This window comes from Paroedura picta, chromosome 18, assembly GCF_049243985.1.
Source record: "Paroedura picta isolate Pp20150507F chromosome 18, Ppicta_v3.0, whole genome shotgun sequence".
Lineage (NCBI taxonomy): Eukaryota > Metazoa > Chordata > Lepidosauria > Squamata > Gekkonidae > Paroedura > Paroedura picta.
In genome coordinates this window covers 5,438,185-5,460,171 of record NC_135386.1, presented here as the reverse complement: position 1 = coordinate 5,460,171, position 21,987 = coordinate 5,438,185, and the positions used below count along the sequence as shown (strand labels likewise).

The 21,987-nt window shown below is 53.4% G+C and overlaps 1 protein-coding gene across 3 annotated transcripts in view; it reads right to left on the bottom strand.

The window, feature by feature from the left end:
- Positions 1-21,987, bottom strand: part of TRIP4 (thyroid hormone receptor interactor 4) — a 47,216-nt gene that overhangs the window by 3,124 nt on the left and 22,105 nt on the right. For 2 of the 3 annotated variants that reach the window (XM_077318240.1, XM_077318241.1), the window contains exons 8-13: positions 21,714-21,837; positions 20,231-20,418; positions 18,270-18,394; positions 16,893-16,984; positions 12,669-12,771; positions 5,611-8,525 (exon numbers count right to left, since the gene is read on the bottom strand). In XM_077318240.1, coding sequence (XP_077174355.1) covers positions 8,440-8,525; positions 12,669-12,771; positions 16,893-16,984; positions 18,270-18,394; positions 20,231-20,418; positions 21,714-21,837 — 718 coding nt within the window. In that variant the 3' untranslated portion in view covers positions 5,611-8,439. Of the gene's footprint in view, positions 1-5,610; positions 8,526-12,668; positions 12,772-16,892; positions 16,985-18,269; positions 18,395-20,230; positions 20,419-21,713; positions 21,838-21,987 lie in introns of those variants that run through there. The other variant, XR_013227490.1, reaches the window with a different exon arrangement.

The window sequence follows — 21,987 nt, the reverse complement described above, 5'->3', positions numbered from 1 at the left end:
CTATCAGTATTGAGCCTGGGGGAGAAGTGGCAGTTACTACTGCTGATGCTTCAATGATTGTTATCTGTTTCAAGAAAGGTTAAAACTTTTACTTGCCTTTTATTGAAAAAAATAAAGGTCAGGGAGCCCGGTGGGGTCGCCATAAGTGGGCTGGGATGTGACCACACTTCCCGCCACACCGCCGTCAGTCGGACAGACAAGCCCACTGTCTTGCGCCTCCGTAAAGACAGAGATTTACAAGACTATAAGCTTTCATAAGCGAGAGACCACTTCATCAGAGGCAGGAAAGGAAACCTCAGTCAAGTGACGTATATACGCAGCAGAGGGAAAGGGGTGGGCGTGTCATAAGCTGATTAAAAGATCATGAAAGGCCACAAATCTACGGCTTAACATCCTATTTAGGGTTCCACCCTTCGGAGCTCATTGAAGTCATCCGGATGGCAGAGTTAGTTTGCGCTGTTTCGACAGGCTAAACTCCGAAGTACACAAGATAAGCCCGGTGACCCTTCACCATAACAGGTGATAACCGAGTTATGATAAGAGATGGAACAATGGTAGTAGCTCTGAGGAACTTCTGGCTCATCCAGTCAAACCTACTGATAAATTCTGTGTCGCCCGATTCTCATGAGAAGTCCACCTTTGTTGAAGAAAGGTAACTTTCAGGTCAGCAACAAGAACTCTCTGGTAGTTGGAAATATTTTGCCCCAGTTGACTGTCGGTGGCAGCCCACAGTGTGTGCATGTCGAGCGACCTCAAGCTGCAGAAGACTTTTGACAACCCAAAAAGATGTTCAAGGCAATGGAGATGGCTGCCTCTGCACAGCGACCCTGGCTAACCATGGTGGTCTTCCATCCAAATACCAACCAGAGTTGACCCTGCTTAGTTCCCAAGGTCTGATGAGGCTGTCCTGGGTCATCCAGGAGTGGGCAAGAGACAAACCGAGGTGGTTTGCTATTTCCTGCCTCTGCGTGGCAACGCTGGCCTTCCTTGGTGGTCTCCCATCCAACCAGGGTTAACCCTACTTGGCTTCCAATATCAAGATTGGACTCACCTGGGTCATCTAGGTCAGGGCAAGAGACGAGCTGAGATGGTTTGCCATTCCTGCCTCTGCGTAGCAACCGTGCCCTTCCTGGATGGCCTCCCATCCAAGTACTAACGGGGACAGATCCTGCTTAGCTTCAGAGATCTGACAAGATTTCAGCTAACCTGAGCCGTCCAGGTCAGGACAAGAGAGGAAACGAGGTGGTTCGCCGTTGCCTGCCTCTGTGAAACAGCCTCGGCCTTCCTCAGTGATTTCCCGTCCACGTACTAACCACATACTTGGCTTCCACAACCTAGCCTGAGTCCTCAAGGTCAGGCCTTGGCGTATCTCCCTTTAAAACAATAAAACTCAACCATCGTGCCAGCTGCAAGCTCAAATTGGAGCTCCCTGTCACCCACATATTATAGTTTTTGTTTAAAAAATACGGACACCCACCAACCTGCAGGAGCAGAAGGAACACAGCGGCAGCTGGTCCGTCGGTTAGGGGGTCTGTACTCTACAACTGGAATACCCAAACATAGGGACGGGTTACCATAAGCAATATTTCCAAGAAAATTGGTTTTATTTCTGTCCGTGGCAGGCTTCCCGCCTGAGAGCTACGCTGTTAAGCTCTTCAGCGTTTCTGCTGGCCCTAAGCAAATTAGTCAGAATTGATCCTGGCATCGGAAAGGATCAACAGCTGGACCGTCACACCTGCGCGGCGTCCTTCTGGAAGTGCTCCCTTTCAGAGCGAGGCCATAATCATCAGAATGAATGCAGGTTTTAAGCACGGGGTCCTGGAGATTATGCTGACAGCACCGGGACAGAATAAACTGACCGACCGAAGCTGGACAGTTTTGAGCTTGGCTGAGCGCTGCAGATAGCTTTTGTCTTGATTCAGATAGCAGCCGGCCAGCCCGTTCATCTTCTCAAATGACTTATTGCAAGGTATGCGGAAGAGAGCCTTGGCATGCAGCTTGGACTGTCCTCAGCAGCCCTGCGACAAATTCCCAAGACACAGACCGAGCGACCGGCCTGGTCCTTGAGGGTTACGTTTGCCCTCATGCCAATTAATCTCTTGAAGGACCGCGAGTGGGTTATTACCGCAGTCACCGAACACCGAACAAGAGAGCTGCTAGGAGAAGCTGAATATATTTGCATAGGGCTGAACTCGGATGGTGGTCATGACTCTTGGCTATTAGCAGATGCGGGATACGTTATGCAAATCAGATGCAAAGGGGTGTGAGTTGCACCGTTTCCGCCGCTCGCAAAATCCAGCCGCAATATTGACTGGCAAGGAGGCACCAGGGTGCTAAGTGCTGAGTGCCGCTCGGGAGTTTACACAGCCTTCTTGTTGGTTATTGTTCCTGCCTCACCCTTAACTGCCCCGGCAGGTAGTTATGTGAGTGGATATTGGCAGGCATTCCCCTTTCCCCTTTCCCACATTCCGGCGCTGTTTTGTAACGCCCTCGCACATAAGGCCGGTCTGGTCCACACAAGCAGTGGCATGACGCAGCACAGAGGCAGAAGAGAACGCGCTAGTTCAGCATACAGCCTGAAAGATCCCGCCCCGCCCCCCAATTTGTAGCTGGAGGGAAAGGGAGAGTGCAAACAAGAGATCTGAAGGAGGCTGAGCCTGGGAAGAGCAACCATGAAGCAGCCAGAAAAGATCCTTGAGAAGAATTATTTTTCATAGCTCACTTTTCAATCCCCAAAGCGGTTTACAAATATATTTCCCTTCCTCTCCCCATAACAGGCACCTTGTAAGATAGAAGAATTAGAGCTGGTACTTTATACCCCGCTTTTCACTACCCAAAGGGGTGCCAAAGTGGCTTACAAATATCCTTCTCTTCCTCTCCCCACAACATGCACCCTGTGAGGTGGAAGAATTAGAGTTCTTTATACCCTGCTTACAAATATCTTTCCCTTCTTCTGGCCACTGCAGTCGGGGAGAAGAATGAAAGCTGGTTCTTTAATTCCCTACTTTTGACTACCTGAAGGAACGCTAAAACGGCTTACCCTTCCTCTCCCAACAACAGACACCCTGCGAGGTAGTTGGGGCTGAGAGAGTTTAGAGAGAACTGTGTTGGTGTAAAAAGTTAAGAAGAAAAGAAGACCCTGAAGGGGGCAGCAAGAAGACAGATAGGTCAGAGAGTTCAGGACCTTTCTACCCTTTTAAGTGTGCTTTTTTTCTGTCCCTAGATTGCTACCCTTAGGGCAATTTCCTGCTTCTCCTAGGAAGCTTCTCTCCCCCTCACTTCAGGTAGCCATGTAGGCCGACTTATCCTCTCTCTCTCTCTCTCTGCACCATCACAATTTCCTTCCATAAATAAACCTTTTCCTCCTTGAACCTAAAATACGGCGTGTGCATTTCTATGACTTATCCGCCCTGCTAGTAAACTGCTCTGGGATAACAGCTTTAAGGCCATCCAGCTGACCGCATATGGAGGAAGAGTGGGGGATCAAACCCGCTTCTCCAGCTTAGAGGCCGTCGCTCTGAACCGTGATGACACTCCGCAGGCTCTACGTGTAGGAATGGATTCCCGGCAACCACGATCAAGTTAATTCATGCTGTGGAATTCCTTGTTTCCATGTGTGGGTGTGAAAGCTGGCCAAAGGAAAAAGCTGGTTCGTTTGAAATGTGCATGCTGGAGGATAGTTTAATGGATACTGCCAAAAAGACAAAACAGCAGATCTAGATCAAGCGAGCAATCGACTCAGAATACAACTTGGGTCTACTCAGTGGGGTTTATTCTAAGGTGACCAGATTTTAACATTGGTAAAGCGGGATACCATTGACCCAGGGGGGTTCTTGATTAAAAATTTGGTCTATATGGAGCAACAAAAAGTTTCATAGAACGCAAAAATAGTATTGGAATATATATTTTTTAAAATTTCAACATAAGTACAATTTGCCAGGTACCCCGAGATTGTCCCTCCAAAAGTGGGACAATCTGGTCACCTTAATTTACTCTTAAGAAGGCATGCTTGGGGGGGGGGGGAATAATCTTTCTGTTTTTATAACCCGCCCTTTCTAAACATTCAGGGCGGAAAGCAAAATACAATTAAACAAGCCAAAAAACGATAAAATCAGGTCGAAATGTCTTTTTTTAGAATTCTGTAATCCCCAACTAGTTCAGGGGTCAGATCTGTAGAGGGCAGTCCTCTCTGAGTTCGGAGCAGCCAGGCCAGCATTTCCTGATGGTCTTTCTGGGCCCTAAAGGTAGGTCTGTCACAACAGCTCTGTCTTGCAGGCCCTGTGGAGCTGTTTTGAGACCTGCAGGGCCCTGATCTCTCATGGCAGGCAGTTCCACCAGCCTGGGGGGCCAAGGCCTATTTCACCTCCTGGAAATGCATCCTGAACTCTCCCTGGAAGCTCAAATGACCAACCTGAGGCTCTTGTACTTTGGCCACATTAGGAGAAGACAAGAATCACTGGAAAAGGCAAGACTGCTAGGAAAAGGTAAAGGCACCAGAAAAAGAGGAAGACCCAACCAGAGATGGACTGACTCAACTGTAGGATGTTTTGGAGGTCATTAACCATAGGGTGGGAAGAAACAGCCCTGGAGACCAGACGCCCAAACTGATAAGAATATTTGCCTGAAGATAAGGCTCGTTAAACACAATAGAAACTTCTTCCCAGCAGAAGAAACAGGAGAAACTGCTTCCCAGAAGCAGTTTGACAGCCTGGAACATACACATCCAACCAAGGGAGATACGGTTCTTGAAAGCTCATAGCCTGAAGAGCTTGGTCTCTACAGTAATACTGGGCTGAACTTTAGCACATTTTCTCTTAAGTGCCCTTTTGTGCCAGAAGGTTCCTTGCAAGGTGACAATCTAGGAGCTGGAGTAGAACCTTCTCCTTAGGGTGACTTCTGTCCCCTTGCTGGGAGTGGGAGGCTGTGACTCAGTGGAAGAGCCCCTGCTTCCTAGGCAGAAGGTCCCCAGTTCAATCCCTGGCATCTCCAGTTTAAAAGGACCGGGCGGCGGGTGATGGGAAAGACCTCCCACTTGAGACCCTGGAGAGCAGCCATAAAATGGCCACTGAAGGAGGCGGAGCCAGCTACATAGATGGCTGCTGCAACTTCCCTACAGCCCCCTGATGAAGATCCATGTGCTGTGGCAGCAGCAGTGGCTCTCAAGGCAAATTTTTAAAAAGTCTGCACCACCAATCAGATGTACACGGGCCATTCTGAAGCCTTTGCTGGGCAAAAACACCAGCCACTTTCTGAAATCATTTGGTGGGCACCAGGAAAGGCGCTGGGGTGCTACGGTACCCCGTCAGGAACGCCCGTCTAGAGTTTATGAGCAGAAAAGGGCAAGGGGGAGGGCAGAGGGTGCATCTGCTGTGGGACAGAGCCCCGTGGTGCCAAGAGGAGGGAAGCAAGCAACAGCCGGCTCTGCTTAGAGGGAGCGCTTGGCGTTTCAGAGGCAAACCGTGGCGAGCTGTCAAAAGCAGGCAGCAGGGCAAAGTGGCCAGGAGGGATCACAGCCAGATTCTAGTGGCAGAATAATCACCCACAGCATGAGGCACAGCGGGGCTTGTCAGGCAGTAATTTATGGGCCGACTCTCCCTCGGTCTCTTTCTCTCTCTCGCTTAGTGAAGACGAACCGGTCACTTCTGTCAGCCGGAGGGCCAAAAAGTGGACACGGTGCTTCCGACAAAGGGGGGTGGGTATCCACGCGGGTGGGGAGAATCCAAGAAAAACAGGCAGAGATCCTCTTGAAAAGCGTCCCACTGCTGTGCGTTGGCACCACGACTGCAGACGGGCAGAACGGGCACGGGCTTTAGTTTTCGAGAGGAGACGGAGCTCCCTCTCTGTGCCCAGAAGTCCCTTTGCCCTCGTTCACAGCACAGAGAGCCCCTCGGCATTTCCTCATGAGGGTGAATCATCGCTCACAGGATGGCCTCCGGTGGTTTTGGTTAACTTCGGTTGCTCAGGGGCGGAAGGGATTTGCCCGCTTCCTGCAGAAGGCACGGTTTTGCCGATCGCCCTCTCCCATTTGCAGCTTGGACGATTTCGGTGCAGCCTCTCCGGGGGCCCTGCTGGAGGCGGCTCGCGCGTTAAAAGCAGGAGAGAATATTTGAAAAGCAGCCATGGAAAGACGGTTTGTAAATACACGCATGAAACCGCCTTATGCTGAATCCGACCACTGGGCTTCAAAGTCAGTATTGCCCGCTCTGACTGGCAGCGGCTTGTTGAGATCTCAAGCTGACCCCACCCCAATATCTATGCTCACTTATTCCATTTCCAAGCTTGTGGTTTACCTTATTCTTGGGTCGTGGACAGGAAGCAAGCCGGTTTTCCATGCTGTCGGGACCGGGGGCCGAGCCCCCAAGCCGTTCGTCAACGCTGTGAACCCCTGGTCAACCAGGAATAAATCATCCAGCAAAGCAACATTTGCTGGTTAGCTCAAGCTGGGGGCCCCGTTGGTTCCCCAACGCCTGTGATTTCCCAACACTTTGGTGGCGGGATCCTGTGTCGCCCGCAGACTGTGCAGAGATAGGCAAAGAGATCCCCTCCCTGTTGGCTCCCAGCTGCGAAAATACTTTGCAAAGGAATCTATTCTGCCCCTGGGGCTTCCTCCATTTATCATCCCTGCAAATCTGTTTTCCATCGGTGGGAATGGAGGCCTCCCACAATAGCTCAGGGACAAGAGAGGATGTTAAGGGGAGGGGGGGGAGTATTTGGGGAAGGGGGTCTGGCTTTTAAAATCTGTCATGGGGGGCAGTTTTGTCATTCGAACACAAAAGGATTCCGGGTTTTGAGAGGCTGCTTTCCCTCTCCGCCTCCCCGTCTCATTGGAAATTTCTCCTTGATAGCATCAAGCAGCTTTAATTGCCCTTTTCTCCCATTTCAGTCCCTCTCCTTCATAGATAAGGCGGCAGAAAGCAGGCAGGCTCCACAGCCCCGGTCTGAAATAAAGGGTGGGGACCGCTTCATGGCTTTCATGGTTCTCAAAGTGGCATCTGCTGCCTGTGTTTTTAGCGCACTAATAACCTCAGCCCCTTCGAAGTTGGTAGTGGGAAGTGCTACCAAACCGCAGTTGATTTAAGGGGGCCCCATAGAGTTGCCCTGATTCTCACTCCTGTCTCCAGCAGGTGCTAATCCGGGAGCAAGGTTAGAATATTTTGTCAGCCCCTTCCCCTTCCACAAGTGTCCAACCCAACCCCGCACCCCCGGGCAGGCTAGTGAGCTCTTGTATTGACTTTCTGTCACAGGGATGATCCTGACAAAAGCCACCCGGAGGGGAGATGAGTTCAGGCACAGATTCCCACCTTGTTATTTCTTTTGTCCTGCTTTTAAAGGCTCCCCCACCCCCACCCTCTTGAAAGAAGTGGAGTCTCTCTCGCCTCCTCCACCTGTTCCAACAAACCTCTCCAGCTGGGCTTTGATACTGCAGAGATGGAGCTGCAGAGGCGGGAGGGAGGGAGGGAGATCCAAGCCGCCCTGCTGAAGAGGTTCTCTCTCCCGGCACAGTACAGGGGAAGCGAGGAGAAGCAGGAAAGCGTCCCCCAGACTTCAAACCCTGTGCTGAGTTCTGTGCTGCTTTGGAGGCTTAAAACGACAGAGGGAGAAAGACCTTTAAAAGAAGGTGGGATTTGACAGCTAGAATGCCAAGGGAAAGCTTGCAGAGGTTGAAAGCAAACGTGGATGGGCCTTCACTGTGGAGGGCGCAGCAGGAACTGCGGTGCGGATACAGAACACGAGTTTACAGGAAAGGAGGAATTGGTTTTTATTTCTGGGGGCAGCTTGTGAGATTTGGCACCAGTGCGCCCAGTTGGGTAGGAACCAGTTACCCGGCTCCGCCTGCCAGCTCGCTTGTGGGCCTGCGTGTTTTTAACAGCGAACTAAGCGGTGGATTTCGGGCACGCTGGCCCGGGGACCCGAGGACACAGAGAACTGGCAGCCGATCACGCCCTGCTCCCGTCCTCTTTACCCGGTCGTTAGCTTTGAAATTAATCAAATGTGCTTCCCGCTTTGATGGCACATTCCCCGCCCCCCCTTTTCCCGGCCAGGTGCGCTAACAGGTTGAATGTTCCGACGCTGCAATCTGACTCCCGGGCAACACGCTGGGCCAGAAACAATGCCGAGGAGGAAACAGCGCCAAGGGAGGCCTGGCTTCAATACAGAGGGGAGGCAATGGGACTCTCTGGCACAGCCCTGGTCGGGAGAGGGCCTGGCGTGTAATTCCACCCTCCTGACGGTGCTCTGGGCTCTGCCTCTCCCCTTCTTCTTTAGCGATCATTCTGTTCTGCACATCGGGAACAATTTCTCCTCCTTCCATTCCCTCCACCTGAGCTTCCCGTAATCCCCACCCCTCCCCTCCCCGGCTCATCTCCTCCCTGGCCTCGCCTCTGTCCTGCAGCCAGCCCGAGGAGTCTTCTTCGGCCACTGCCGAGGAGTCCAGAGGGGTCAGGGCCTGCCGGCAGCTCCCGCCGATGCTTTCTGCCTCATTAATCCCTTCTTCGCTCCCTGGTGAATCTTCGGATCCAGCTTCCCTGTTGACAGAAAGGAAAGGAGGGGAGGAGGAGGGAGAAATCTCTTGAGTGCTTTCCTCCCCCTCCAAGGCTATTTTACAATGTAGATCGGCTGCAGGCAAGAAGGCTGCTTGGGTTTGGTTGCTCCCAGAGCCGTTTCCTAAGAGCTCCTCTGAGGAGAAGGGGGGGGGGGAATGCATCAAATAGGGGGCAGGAAACTGGCAAGCCCCCCCCCCCTTCCCCGACTCCAAGGAGAAAAGCAATTTCTCCGCTGACCAGAGGTTACAAAGCAGGCCTGGGGGAAAGGGAAAGGGAGCGATTCCCAAGAAGCGGCCACACATTTTGCTAGTCCTCAAAGGCTGCTCCGGGGCTCTTGCCCTTCCTTGACTGCTGCCAACGGACTGACACGGCTGCCCCTCTGGATCGATCCTCAGAGCAGGTGCCACATTTAGCCGCACGGAATGGAGACGCTGGCAGCAGCACCACAGCGCTAGTCCCCATGGTGGAGCGGGAGTGGAGAAGCTGCCCGACGGCTCAGGCAAAGGGGAAAATGCACAAGCAGTAAAAGGTCCCCTGGCCTTCCTCCTTCCACAGTCGCTCCCGGGCAGCCAGAGAGGCATAATGGGCTGCCTTTGTGTTGCCGTAGGGCTGCAGGGCCCAGCTAGAGGGACCATCGACTCTGGTGCTGGTACTTTAAAAAAGTAAAGGTAAAGGTATCCCCTGTGCAAGCACCGAGTCCTGTCTGACCCTTGGGGTGACGCCCTCTAGCGTTTTCATGGCAGACTCAATACAGGGTGGTTTGCCAGTGCCTTCTCCAGTCATTACCGTTTACCCCCCAGCAAGCTGGGTGCTCATTTTACCGACCTCGGAAGGATGGAAGGCTGAGTCCACCTTGAGCCGGCTGCTGGGATCGAACTCCCAGCCTCATAGGCAGACAGCTTCAGACAGCATTTCTGCAGCGTTACCCCTCTGCGCCACAAGAGGCTCTTACTTTAGTCCCTCCTTAAAAGAGCAAGCTGATCTATGGTCACCATGCTCCTGGCCGGAACACCGTCTCCTCAGCCCTTCACGGGCCGGCCTCAACTCCCCGCTTCGACTTCCCGCCTCGCATCATTTCCCTGAGGCTGCCCAGGGCCGAATCGTTCCCCGAACGCAGGTGCCGTGTGCAAGCCGGCGCTTTCTCTCCGTCAGCCCTCAAGCAGTGCATGCTTCTGGGAAAGGCGGAGAAAGGTCAAGAGGAGAAAAACCAGCCGGGCTTCAGGTTGCCCTGGCCTCATTTCCGTGGCTTTCACAGCCCGGCCACGTTCTCGGCCACCCCCGTCTCGGCTGCCGCGTGCCCTCTTTTAATCAGCACGAAGCAACAGCTGCTCTTCTCCCCCCCCCCCACTGCAGGAGACAAGAGCATTTATCAGGAAGAGTCTGGCTCACATTGATCTCTGCTCGGTCAGGGCACACCGGCTGGACGCGAGACACGCTCATCCATAACCGGCGGCAACTCATTAGCATCGCCCTGGCCTCGCCGGAGACACGGTCGCCGGAGAGACGGCCGACGCTGCCGCAGGACAAACTGAGCCGGCAGGATGAATGAATAGCTCAGGCCAGACCCCGGCACCACCACAAAGGGGGACGCAGCAGGCTGGTCGATCTAGAACAGGGGAGGCCAAACCCCGATGTCCGTGGACTACAGTAACCAAGAGCCCCTGCCAGCATGTGGCAGGGGCTCATGGTTATTGTAGTCCACGGACATCTGGAGAGCCACAGTTTGGCCACCTCTGGTATATACGATCGGCAGTCCCAGGCAGGGGCAAACGCCCCTTTCACGAGCCAGAAACCAAGCAAGCCGGAGGTGCCCTGGCAGCAAGGCTGCCAACATTTGCCGGATGACAAAAACAGGAGGTGGTTTTTGTGTGTGTGTGTGTGTGTGTGGAGGAGCGGGGAGTAAAGGGACACAGTCACTCGCTGCCAGCCCTGCTCAGATTAATGAGAGCTGCGCCCAAGTCACTTGAAGCTCTTAGGCCAGTCTGACTTGTTTCCAAGAGGCCCGGGGCGGAGGGCTTGCGGGCCAATCCCATTGGCTGGACGGCGGCTTGCAAACGCGCTCTCTGCGAGAAGGAAATGCGGAAGGGGGAGGAGTGACCTGATTGGGTCCGTGGAAGGGGGGCGGGGCTTAGCGGGAGAGCATCTGCTGGGCCCGGGAAGCTCCCAGATCCTGTGCCCAGGAGCCGCGACTGGGAGGAGTGTGGAGTAGGGGGTGAGAAAGGCCTCTGCTTGAAACCTCCCAACCCCCCAAAAGGAGCTGCTGCCGGTCAGAGGGGGCAAGCCTGAACTTCCCAGGTGTTTGTGGACTACAATTCCCAGGAGCCCCTGCCAACTGGCCATGGGAATTGTAGTCCACAAACACTGTTGTTCTTAAAGGCCGGAGCCTGATTGCAGAGAAGGGTGGTCTATAAATAAATGTAATAAATTCAACGAATTATGAACAACACACACAACAACAGGCAGCTGTGACAGAAAGCGGCAGGCTTCTCAGCTGGCCTCCTCCCGCAGCTATTCCTTCGCAACCTGGAGTGACCCTACTGCTGCCACCCCTCCTCACCAGCCTGCTGGCTTGGCTCCTTCCCCGGCTGCGAGGGAGCAGGCGAGAGCAAGGCAAGCAGGCAGGCGAGCCTCCGGCCTGGGCAATCTCCTTCCAATTGGCTGACGCTGCGGCTTCTTCGAGCAGGGAACTGTCACTTGGCGGGGAGAAAAGACCCGCTGTGACTTACTTGGGAAGGGCTTGTTCTGGCAGTGGAAGGGCACGTTCCACTACACAGAAGACCCCCCCCCCCCAAACACACCTCTCGTTGGTTCGCTCCGGGAGGCTCCGAAGAGAAGCGGATTTGACAAATGCGCCAAGACGTGAAGCAGCCGAGGCAGCTGGAGCCGGGGAGAGAGATTTGGGAAGCGGTGGGTGGCGGGCAGGCAATCAATCGCCGTCGGAAAAGGCCGGTGTTTGGATCGCTGGGAGCTTGGGGGACTGGCTTTCGGAGCGAGGCAGATTCTGCCGACAAAGACAGTTCACACACACACACACACACACACACAACACCCCACGAATACGCTGAAGTAAGCTTGCTTGCCAGGTGCAAAACTGTTAGAGGCTGGGCAGCTCGCAGCTGCCTGCTGGTCCAATCAGTCACAAGCATTCAGTTTGAAGCGGTGACACGGGAAGGGGAGGGGCGGTGGCTCCGCAGCAGAGCATCTGATTTGCACGCGGAAGGTCACAGGCTCGATCCCCAGCATCTCCGGTTCAAAAGACACACGGGATTCAAAGGACTTTCGGGGCTGGGCGTCTGCTTAGCAGGCGGAAGGACCCCCAACTACCGGCTCAATCCCAGGCATCTTCAGTTTAAAAGATCGGGCGGTAGGTGATGGGAAAGACCTTGATCTGGCTCAGTGGCACAGAGAAGGATCTGGGTTCAATCCCTGGCAGGTCCATTTAAAAGAAGAAGAGTTCGTTTTGATACCCGGCTTTTCACTACCCGAAGGAGAGCGGCTTACAATCGCTTTCCCTCTCCTTGCAACAGGCACCCAGGGCTGAGAGAGCTCTGACAGGACTGCTCTGTGAGAACAGCTCCTACAGAACTGTGCCTGACCCACACTCAACCAGCTGGCTGTATGTGGAGGAGGATCACGGAATTAAACCCAGATTAGAAGCTATTGTTCCTAACTAGTACACCCAGCTGGCCAGGCAGTATGGCATAGATCTCTGCCTGCATCTCTGGAGAGTTGCTGCCAGTCAGAGCAGGCAATGCTGACCTTGACAGACTCAGTGTGGCAAGGCACCTTCCCCTTATCCTCCCTTCCCTCCTGGCTCTGGGATTCAAAGGCTCAGTGCCTCTGAGTGTAGGTAGATATTCCCCTCAGTCACCAAGGCCGCTGACAGACTTATCCTCCGTTAATCTAATCCCCTTCGAAAGCTCTGTATGCCTGTGGCCACTTCAAATAGCCCCTGGACAATTGGAAACATGCATTGAGTAAAGAAATATTATTGCTAAATCTCCTTTGCCCTAAATCTCCTTCCTCTTAGCTTCAATGGACGCCCTTGAGGTCTACTCCTTCGGGTAGAGAAAAGCGGCATCTAAGAACCAACTCTTCTTCTTCTTCTTCATTTTCAGGACTTACAGATCTTGTGTTTGCCTTTGATGGGAAACTTGACTACCATCTCCTGAGGATTAGCGCAGATAAATACGAACGGGGAATCGGATTCCTGGCTCATCTGTGGATGCTGGAAAAGAAAAATGGAGAAGGGGCGGGGGGGGGACAGGTTAAAGGGATCACTCAGCAACACCGACAGATCCTGTATTTAAATAAGCATAATAATGAGTGAGCTTTTAATACCTCGCTTTTCACTGGTCGAAGGAGTCTCAAAACGGCTTACAAGTGCCTTCCCCTCCCCACAAGAGACACCCTGCGAGGTAGGTGGGGCGGAGAGAGAGCTCTGGAAGAACTGGGTTGGTCTGGAGCCAAAGAACAAACGTTTGTGCAGTGGCACTTTTAAGACCACCAAGTTTAATTCTGGGGATAAGCTTTCCTCAGATGCATGCAAGTGGGCGGCCCTCTTGGTTGGAAGCAGCAGGACTCAGTTGGAGTCCATGGACACCTTGAAGGCCAATGCAGTCTTAGTCAAGGTATGAGCTTTTGCTGGTCTTAGGACGCTGTTCTGCTGCTTCGGACCGACACAGCTGCCCCCGACTCCAAGCCCAGAGGCCGTCAGCCTCTGGATCCCAGTGCCGCGAGACGACATCAAGGGAAGGCCTCAGCCAATAGGCTTCCAGTGTGTTTGCCCAACAGAAGCTGCCAGCACGGGCAAGCGCCGGCATGTTTTGCCAGCTCGGGGGAGGAGGGGCCGGCAAGCACCCTGACATTCCTCAACACGCCTGGCTCACAGCACACGCGGAGAGCGGCCCACGTCTCCCGAGCTCCTTGTCGGGCCTGTCTGCGAGCTCACGATGGGAGGCCCTCGCAGGAGATGCCCCCCTGGCATGGGAGAGCTTCCAGCTGGCACCGAGCCAGCCTTCCTCTACCTTCCCTGGAACGACCGCCTTCAAATGTGCTGGCGCAGGCTTTTTCCTTGCAGGGCCATTCCCGGCTGAAGGAGCGGCTGTCGGCCCTTGGGAAACGCTCCTGCGGACTGGAAGGGATGCCGGGTTGGGACTGCAGGGAACAACTCCTTCGTAGGGCAATCAGGAGTTGGGGGGGGGGTCTCCCTCAGACCCCCTACCACACAGGGTGTCTTTTGTGGGAAAGGGGTTTGTACGTCGCTTGGAAACTCCCCCGGGGAGTGAAAAACGGGCTATAGAAAAACGGGCTCTTCTTCTTTTTCCTACGGAACGCTTTAAGCCTTTTGACGCTCCTTGGATTCCGCACTGCCATCAGCCATGCACAGAGGGGGTCATTAAGTGGTGAGAAGGAGAGGAGTTTGTAACATCGCGTCATGGCGGACACACCTCCCTTGCATGGATCCTGAATGGGTGCACGATGCCCGGGACCCCCAATCTTTGGAGTGGGAACGTGGGGTGATGGGCAGAGCCAGAAAATGGCTTCCTCAGGAGGCGGAGCCAGTCCCAAAATGGCTGCCACAGCTGACCTTCAGTCACCCTATCAGGGTCCTTGTGGCGGTGTGGCAAAGCGAAGCATTACAAAACCTGCCAAAGCAAAGCAATCCCGGAAGCAATTTTCTCTTTCGAACCCCACCATTGAAAGAAGGGTGTCTGTTGAGGGGAGAGGAAGGGGGAGGTGACTGAAAGCCGCTCTGAGACATGTGAGGTCTGCTGGGTGACCTTGGGCCAGTCACAGTTCTCACAGAGCTCTCAGCCTCCCCTCCCTCACAGGGTGTCTGTTGTGGGGAGAGGAAGAGAAGGAGATTGTAACCTGCTTTGAGACCCACAAGGCCAGCTGGGTGACCTTGGGCCAGTCACAGTTCTCGCAGAGCTCTCAGCCTCACCTCCCTCACAGGCCGCCAGTTGTGGGGAGAGGAAGGGCAGGTGATGGTAAGCGGCTTTGAGACTCCTTTGGGTACTAAAAAGCGGGGTGCAAGAAACCCGAGCTCTTCTCCTCCTCGATTTGAAAAGAAGGCGGAATGCAAACGGCCAAATGAATAAATAAGCCGCTAGCCGACATTTCGCTTCGATGACAGTGCTGGATTAAAAAGAGGAGGGGGAAAAAAAAAAAAGAAAACGCCAAGGACCCTTTGATATGGAAGGCAGTTAAAGGCCTAGCCCGAAATGTGCGAGGGAGGAACCGTGTAAAACCACAGCTGCTAATAGTTATGGATGTGGTAATCACAATGGCCTTGCAAAGGGGGGGAAAGGAGAGGGAGAGAAAGAGCAAGTGAGAGAGAGAGAGAGAGAGAGAGAGCGCTAACTGCCTCCACTGCTGAGGTTACAAACCGCAGTCTTGTCAAGCTGCCGAAGGCAGGCAACCCCCCCCCGACCCCCCCCCCCAGCCCGGGCTGTCGGGAGCTTCTGTCTGCTGCTTGCAGATAATAGAATCCACCGGCAAGCACTCTGGGAACGTCTGAAAGGGAGACGCGGAGGCATCTCAGCCAGGCTATTCCGTTCCCCTTTTCATCTCTTGCCGCCTTCCCTCTCCCGTGGCAGCCCCCCACTTTGGGAAACGGGGCACGGGCAGGCCCTGGCTGAAGGAGATTGGCCCAGAGGGGCTCCAGGGTGGGGCGGGGGCGATACCAGATGCGGTGTCTCCTCCCACACATCCTCTCCCCTGCCTGACGATTGGACAGAACAGTTCCTGGCCTGCCTGTGGATTACCTCTGGAAGCTGCAGGAAGCCAGAATTTCCTGCCTTCTGCAGGGAGGCAGAGCAGATGATCCTGGAGGTCCCTTCCAACTCTATGATTCCACTTAGCCTTAAGGATGGCGCCACTCAGCTGGGGAGGAGGGGCTAAAGGTATATAACCCCCCCCCATTTGCCTTCTACACACCACAAGGGGTCACACCTTCCCCTGAACACCTTCCCCTTGGCCCATCAAAACCAGTATCGCGTACTCAGACTGGCAGCGGCTCTCCAGGATCTTTCCCATCTCCTGCTGCCCTCCTCCTACAAACAAGAGATGGAGCCAGAAGGTGCAGCAGAGGGGGACTGATCTCTTAAAGAGCACCAGTGACAGGCAATTTACTAGGGGCCTTTGTACGGGCTGCTAACGCAGGCTCTGAACGCGTGCCGAGCTTGCTCCAAAGAGAGGAGCAGCGTGGCACTTCACGAGCTTCCTGAGATTTCTAGAAGGCAGCTTGCCTAAGAGTAGGCAAGCTGGGAAAAAGTTTGCCTGCGTTCCCCAGCATGCACAACAAAGGAGCAGAAACTAAAGCAAGGAAGCCAAGCGGCGTGCTTTGTACTCCGGACGAAGGAGGATGCCATATCCCGCTTCGGAGGCGCGTGTTCTTAGAAACCCAACAGGTGTAGACCAGCAGGGAGGGCCGGACTGCCCCTGCACGAAGCCAAATGCCCGATCCGGGACCAGCTTAAAGATGCAGCGGTTCCAATCGCTTGCAGACTTCCCACGCGGGAGGCAGGCTTTCGCCCGAGAAGGAAAGCGCGGCCGAGCAGCTTGATCTCTGCATTCAATTTCTCAAGCAGGGGCAGCCTGCTGATAGGCAAGGTGTCAGGCGGCTTTGATGTGACACTTGGATCCAGTGAGGTGTATTAAGCTATTCGCTTTGCTCTCTCTCTCTCTTTTTTTCAAAGCCCTATTCTGGCTCCTGGAGAAGGAACTTTTTACATTCTGTTCACCTCACCACCGGCTCTGAGATTCATGTGCCGCTAGCATTGTGTGTGAGAGATTCCACACATTAGGAGAGGGGCTTGCACAGAGTCGGGCTTGCCCTGGGTTTCTGGATCACCGAGGATTGGTGGTGGGAAGTGCCAACAGCAGCTAATTCATGGCGTCACTGTGGGCTGCTCAAAGCACGAGACGGAGAGGGCGGTTTTCCACGGCCCTCCCCACCCCAGCCCCTTGGAACAGACTCCTCCCCAATGTATAGATTGCAGCAGCCGCCCATCACGCCAGATACATGAACCGAGCCTTTTTCTCCATTCCTTCGTACCCAGCAGGGGAAAGACCCGCCATCTGGGAAACCCTTGGTCTGAGCAGCTTGGCCATGGCCTGCCGCTGTTTCCCCCACTCCAGGCCCCCCTTCCCCGTTGTTATTTTTGGGGTAAGGAGCCTCAAAGCGGAGAGCAAAACCCCACTGCCCTCTCCTCCTGAACTCAGCAAAATATTAAGTCTCGTGCCAGCAGAGGGGAAGGATCTGCATTCTCTAAGGGCAGCAAAGACTCGCATTTCCCCATCCCCGCTGACCCCCAACCCCGCCGCCTCTCGCTCGCCACTTACCTGCTCCCGGAATTGCTCTTGTGACAAGCAGTCAATCACGTCCACGCAGCCCAGCAGGCAGCCGGAGGGATAATCTTTGGGAAATTCCAGATCTGCGGCAAGCAGGAGAGAAAATTATGAGGCCAGCGCCAGCACGTGACCCCGGGGCCCCGCTGTGCTCCTCATGGTCGTGATTAGCCTTCCGCCACCTCCCTCCGTGTGCTCTTTGCCATGGGCCCTCGCGATTTTGCTCCTGCCGCGGCTCAGGACGAAAACGTACACTGGCTCAGGAAGGGACTGCCCGACACCACTTGCACTCCCCCGCCCCCATGTCACTCCCACAGCTCGGACAGCCGTTCGGCTACCTGACCCCGACTCTTGAGTCTCCACGGGCTCTTTCATTAACAAACCTCCAGCCTGTGCAGGACTGGCCCTGGGTTAAGAGAACTGCTCAGAGAGAAATCAAGCGCTAGATTCAGTCCTCAAGGAAGGAAGGCCCAGAGTGGCCTGGGAGTCAGTTTTATGCCATTCAGACAGGGTGTTCAGGTTAGCATTTGTCTCTTGCAGGCTTTCCCATATTTGGTCAAAAACGAGAGGGAAAGGAAAAATTTTTAAAAATCAAGAGGGAGGTAAGGCTTAAAGACCAGACAGGCAGAGATAGGAAAGGCCTGAATGGTTCAGGTCTGTTTGAACAAGAAGAAAAAGAAGAGCTGGGTTTATTGTGCCCTGCTTTTAACTACCCAAAGGAGTCTCAAAGCAGTTTACAAACCTCTTTCCCTCCCTCTCCCCACAACAGACACCTTCCTGTGAGGTAGGTGGGGTTGAGAGAGCCCAGAGAAATTTGGGACGAGCCCAAGGTCACCTAACTGGCTGGATGTGGAGGAATGGGGAATCAAACTTGGCTCTCCAGATTACAGGCCATCGCTCTTAACCACTACACCAAGCTGGCTCTAGCATGAACTCAACCCTTGTATTTACAACGTACACACAGCATGCCCATCTCAAGGAGCCGCATTCCACACCAGACTCCATGCTGTGATGAACTGACTGTACAGAATTCATGCTGTATCAAATGGCTACAGCCCAGCCCCAGTTTATGCTGAGCTGGATACCCCAGGCTAGCCGGATCTCATTCGGATCTTGGAAGCTAAGCATGTTTGACCCTGGCTAATATTTGGATGGGGACCGCCAAAGGTATACCAGGGTCAAGGTGTGGAGGCAGGCAGTGGACAATACGTCCGTCCATCGACAGCTATCAATCAGCTGAGGTGACTGAGGGGAACCTACACATTCAAAAGCCTCCGAATCCCAGAGCCAGGAGGCTCACACCAGGCTCTCAGCAAGAGCTCCACTTGGGTCAAGGGGCCTGCAGCCCAAGGGGCGTGAAGAGGGCTTCACCTTTCTGGAGCAGAACTCTGTAGCTGGCCTCGACTTCAGAGATCTCCTGGGGGGAAGGTCTTTTGGCAGTGGCCGCGATCCAGAGCCGGCCCCTCAGCGCTGTGTACCAAGTCCTGCCCTCTACCCTACAGAGAGAGGTGGAGAGAGAAGGAGAGGAGAGGGTCAGGAACAAATTCAGTCTCCAGGATTCTGTTCACTACTCAGGGCTCAAGAGAAAGGTTTCAACTGCAATTTGAGTGTGCCAAATGAAGTGGCCTGGAGCCCACACGCTCCCACTTTCGGCCGAGGCCTTCCTGCAGCCGAAGGAACCATCCGCCAGCTGCAAAAGATTCCTTTGCAAACCTGCTTAATTGGGAGGCAGGTTCTTTGGGCTGATGGAGGCCAAGAACAGAGTGGGTAGAAGCGCTGGGTTTTACAGCTTACAATTGCCTTCCGCTCCTCCTCATGCAGCCAGCTGGGTGACTTGGGCTAGTCACAGTTCTCTTAAGGCAAGCAGTCTGACAATGTGTCGAATTCCTACAAGGCCTCAGTTACCACCAAGTTAACCACTGCTGCGGATGGCCACTGTGCTTCAGAAAAGCACAAGCCAGGCCCCTTGAACCACAAGGCGCACGATTCTCCTGCCCTTCCTTTCTGGCTGTATCAAAATCCTGTAGACTGAAAATCTGCTCTGTGCACCTGGCAAATTGGAGAAGAAACCCACCAAGCCCATACATCCGACAACAAATCTGTTGAAAGGGATACAAACAAGACTCTTTGGGTATCATATCAGGACTAGAACAGTCAATCTTCTGATCTTGGAATATACATTCAGTAAAATATCGCAGGAGTCTCTACCAGCATTTCCTGTACTATGATACACAGCCCCTGTTTTCCAAAACATTCCCTTTTCTGGCTAAGAACAGAGGGAAACAGTGACCTCTGGCGCTCCCTACAGGAGGCTATTGTTTTCAAGGCCTACAAACCAGCAATCGTGGATCCCACTAAATACTGGAAACAGAGTAGAAGATTTGTCTGTAGAATAACCTGTTCAAAAACGAAAGCGGTTGGAGGGTGAGCCGTTTTTTGGGGCGTAGGGCACCCAGAATATTCTGGATAACTTGGTATGCCCCCACAGAACGAAAGTTGAAAATGGAAACTGAGATATACCTTTTTGACCGTTTGCCTTAAGTTTTTCTACGGCACTTTAGCTGCTGTGTTTTAGCGGAATATTTTAAAGAAGGGATACGCACAAGGGATACAAACAAGACTCTCTGAGTATTATAGTAGAACTAGACCAGTCCATCTTCTGATCCAACGATCATTGCCTTGCGTGCCATGGAAATAGAAAAGCATCTAAGATACTGCATACAATCAGTGAGATACTAACCAGAATGCACAGCCTTAGGCTTTGACTATGACAAAATTATTCCTAGAAATCTGCTGCTTTTAGATTTCTGGCAAACCGTTTCCTTGGGCCATGTTATTTATAGAAGATGCCTGCTGCATTGAGTGCATTTATACATGTGCTTTAATGCCTTACCAACTCTGGGTGAGATCCAGACACTTTTGCAAAGATTTCCTGTGCTGTATGAGCCAACCGTAGCTTTACCAAGAACTAGTGGTGGAAACGCCCGTAAAGTCATAGAAGGAGAAGAAGAATCAGGTTTTATACCCCACTTTAAACCACCCAAAGGAGTCTTAAAGTGGCTTACAATCACCTTCTCTTCCTCTCCTCACAACTGGCACTGTGTGAAGTAGGTGGGCTGAGAGAGCTCTGACAGAACTGCTCTGTGGTAACAGCTCTAACAGGACCCTGGCTGGCCCAAGGTCACCCAGCTGGCTGCACGTGGAGGAGTGAGGGAATTAAATCCCGTTCTCTAGATTAGAGGTTGCTGCTTTTAGCCAATGCACCAAGCTGGCTCTGGTAACTGGTTTATGATAAGCCTATAGAGTTTTCAAGGCAAGAGATCCCTGCTTACCGTTTGATCCCTTTGATCAGCAACGAGGCCCAAGGCTGGTGCATGCTGAGGCAGCAGCCGCCGTCGGACATCTCCTGGATCTCTCGGTCCTGAATCCGCAGGAGGTTCCGCCCTGAGCCGTCCTCGCTCTTGGCTTCCGTGGGAGGGCCGGTTTTCCTGTGGGTGAGCAAGCCGGTCTGGTCCACCCACTTTGGCACAGTCAAAACAAAACAAAATGCAATTATACAATCTAATTAATTAATTAAAAACTCAAAACACCAAATGGGCCCACTAGCGGAAGGCTTAATTCTTCTCGGTTCGACTAGGACTGTCCTGGTGGTTTCTGAGATTCTTTGGTATGTAGCTACTGGGGTTCTCTGGTCTGTAGGAGCTGGGCCACAGGCCAGGCCAACAGAGAGTGGGAAAGCTCATGGGGGAAAGATGCCCTTGGCAATTATAAAGCATCTCCCATCTCAGCCACACTGTCTACCCAGAGCCCGCCAACTCTACACGCCACCACTGAGTTTTCATCTGTTGTTACCTTTACCGCATTGGGGAATTTGAACTCTGCTTCTTTTAAGGAGTTTTTGTCAGCGGTAACTGCCTTTCACTATTTGCCATGAACAGCTATGTTCACCCAGGTCCCTCTGGGCAAAAGTCTTCCTCACTTCCTTGGCAGGTGCCACGGTGCAGTACAGCACTTCTAAGAGACACATGTGGCTTCCAAGCCACTGCACAAGCACCACTGATCCTGAGTTAGGGCGTTTGATGCTACTGAGTCAGACCACGGGGCCACTGAGACCAGCTCTCCACGGCCTCACCCAGCTATCACATGAATGCCTGCAGCTGCCCGTTACTGAATCCGATCTTTGGCCAACTGAGGTCAGCATTATGTACTCAGACAGGCAATGGCTCTCCAGGGTCTCAGGTGGAGGTCCTTCCTACCCAGGACTAATAGATCCTTTTGGCTGGAGATGCCGGGGATTGAACCTGGGACCTTCTGCAGTCCAAGCAGAGGCTCTGCCCCTGAGTCAGACTCCCAGATCAAGGCCTTTCCCATCCCCTCCTGCCTGGTCCTTTAACTGGAGATGCCGGGGATTGAACCTGGGACCTTCTGCCTGCCAAGCAGAGGCTCTGCCCCTGAGTCAGGCTCCCAGATCAAGGCCTTTCCCATCCCCTCCTGTCTGGTCCTTTTTAATGGAGATGCCAGGGATTGAACCTGGGACCTTCTGCTTGCCAAGCAGAGGTTCTACCACTGAGCCACGGCTTCTTCTCAAGTGAGATCCTAACAGAAAATGACAGGAGGTTAAGCCTCGGACCTCCTATATGTCGATAACACTTAGCAGTGGCCGTTCTTCCTTACAGACCTTAAGGCCGCTCACAACACAGATAACACACGTTACATGAAACGCGTGAAACCCAACGTTTTAAAAATCACAGGATGCTGCCCGCCACTGGACTGAAGCATCACCCAGTCAGGCGAGAGGGCAGGAGGTGGACTGACCACAGGGGCTGGCTGGAGAAGGTTGGGATTCACGAGGACTCCAGGCTCGTCCCGTTTCCCTTCGACGCCTCGCCCGGTCTTTGCCAAAGTGCCTCTGTGAAGAGCTTCAATCGTTTCATCCAGCCTAGAGAGACAAGCAACTTGGGTCACATTCCCTGCAAACTGTCCTGCTGACTTTTGCCTGCCCGGGGGCCCCGTGTCAGTGCTAGCTGCAGTATATTAATGGGCAGGATCTGCCGGTGAGCAGTACCAGCGCAGCATCCTCATGGTGACA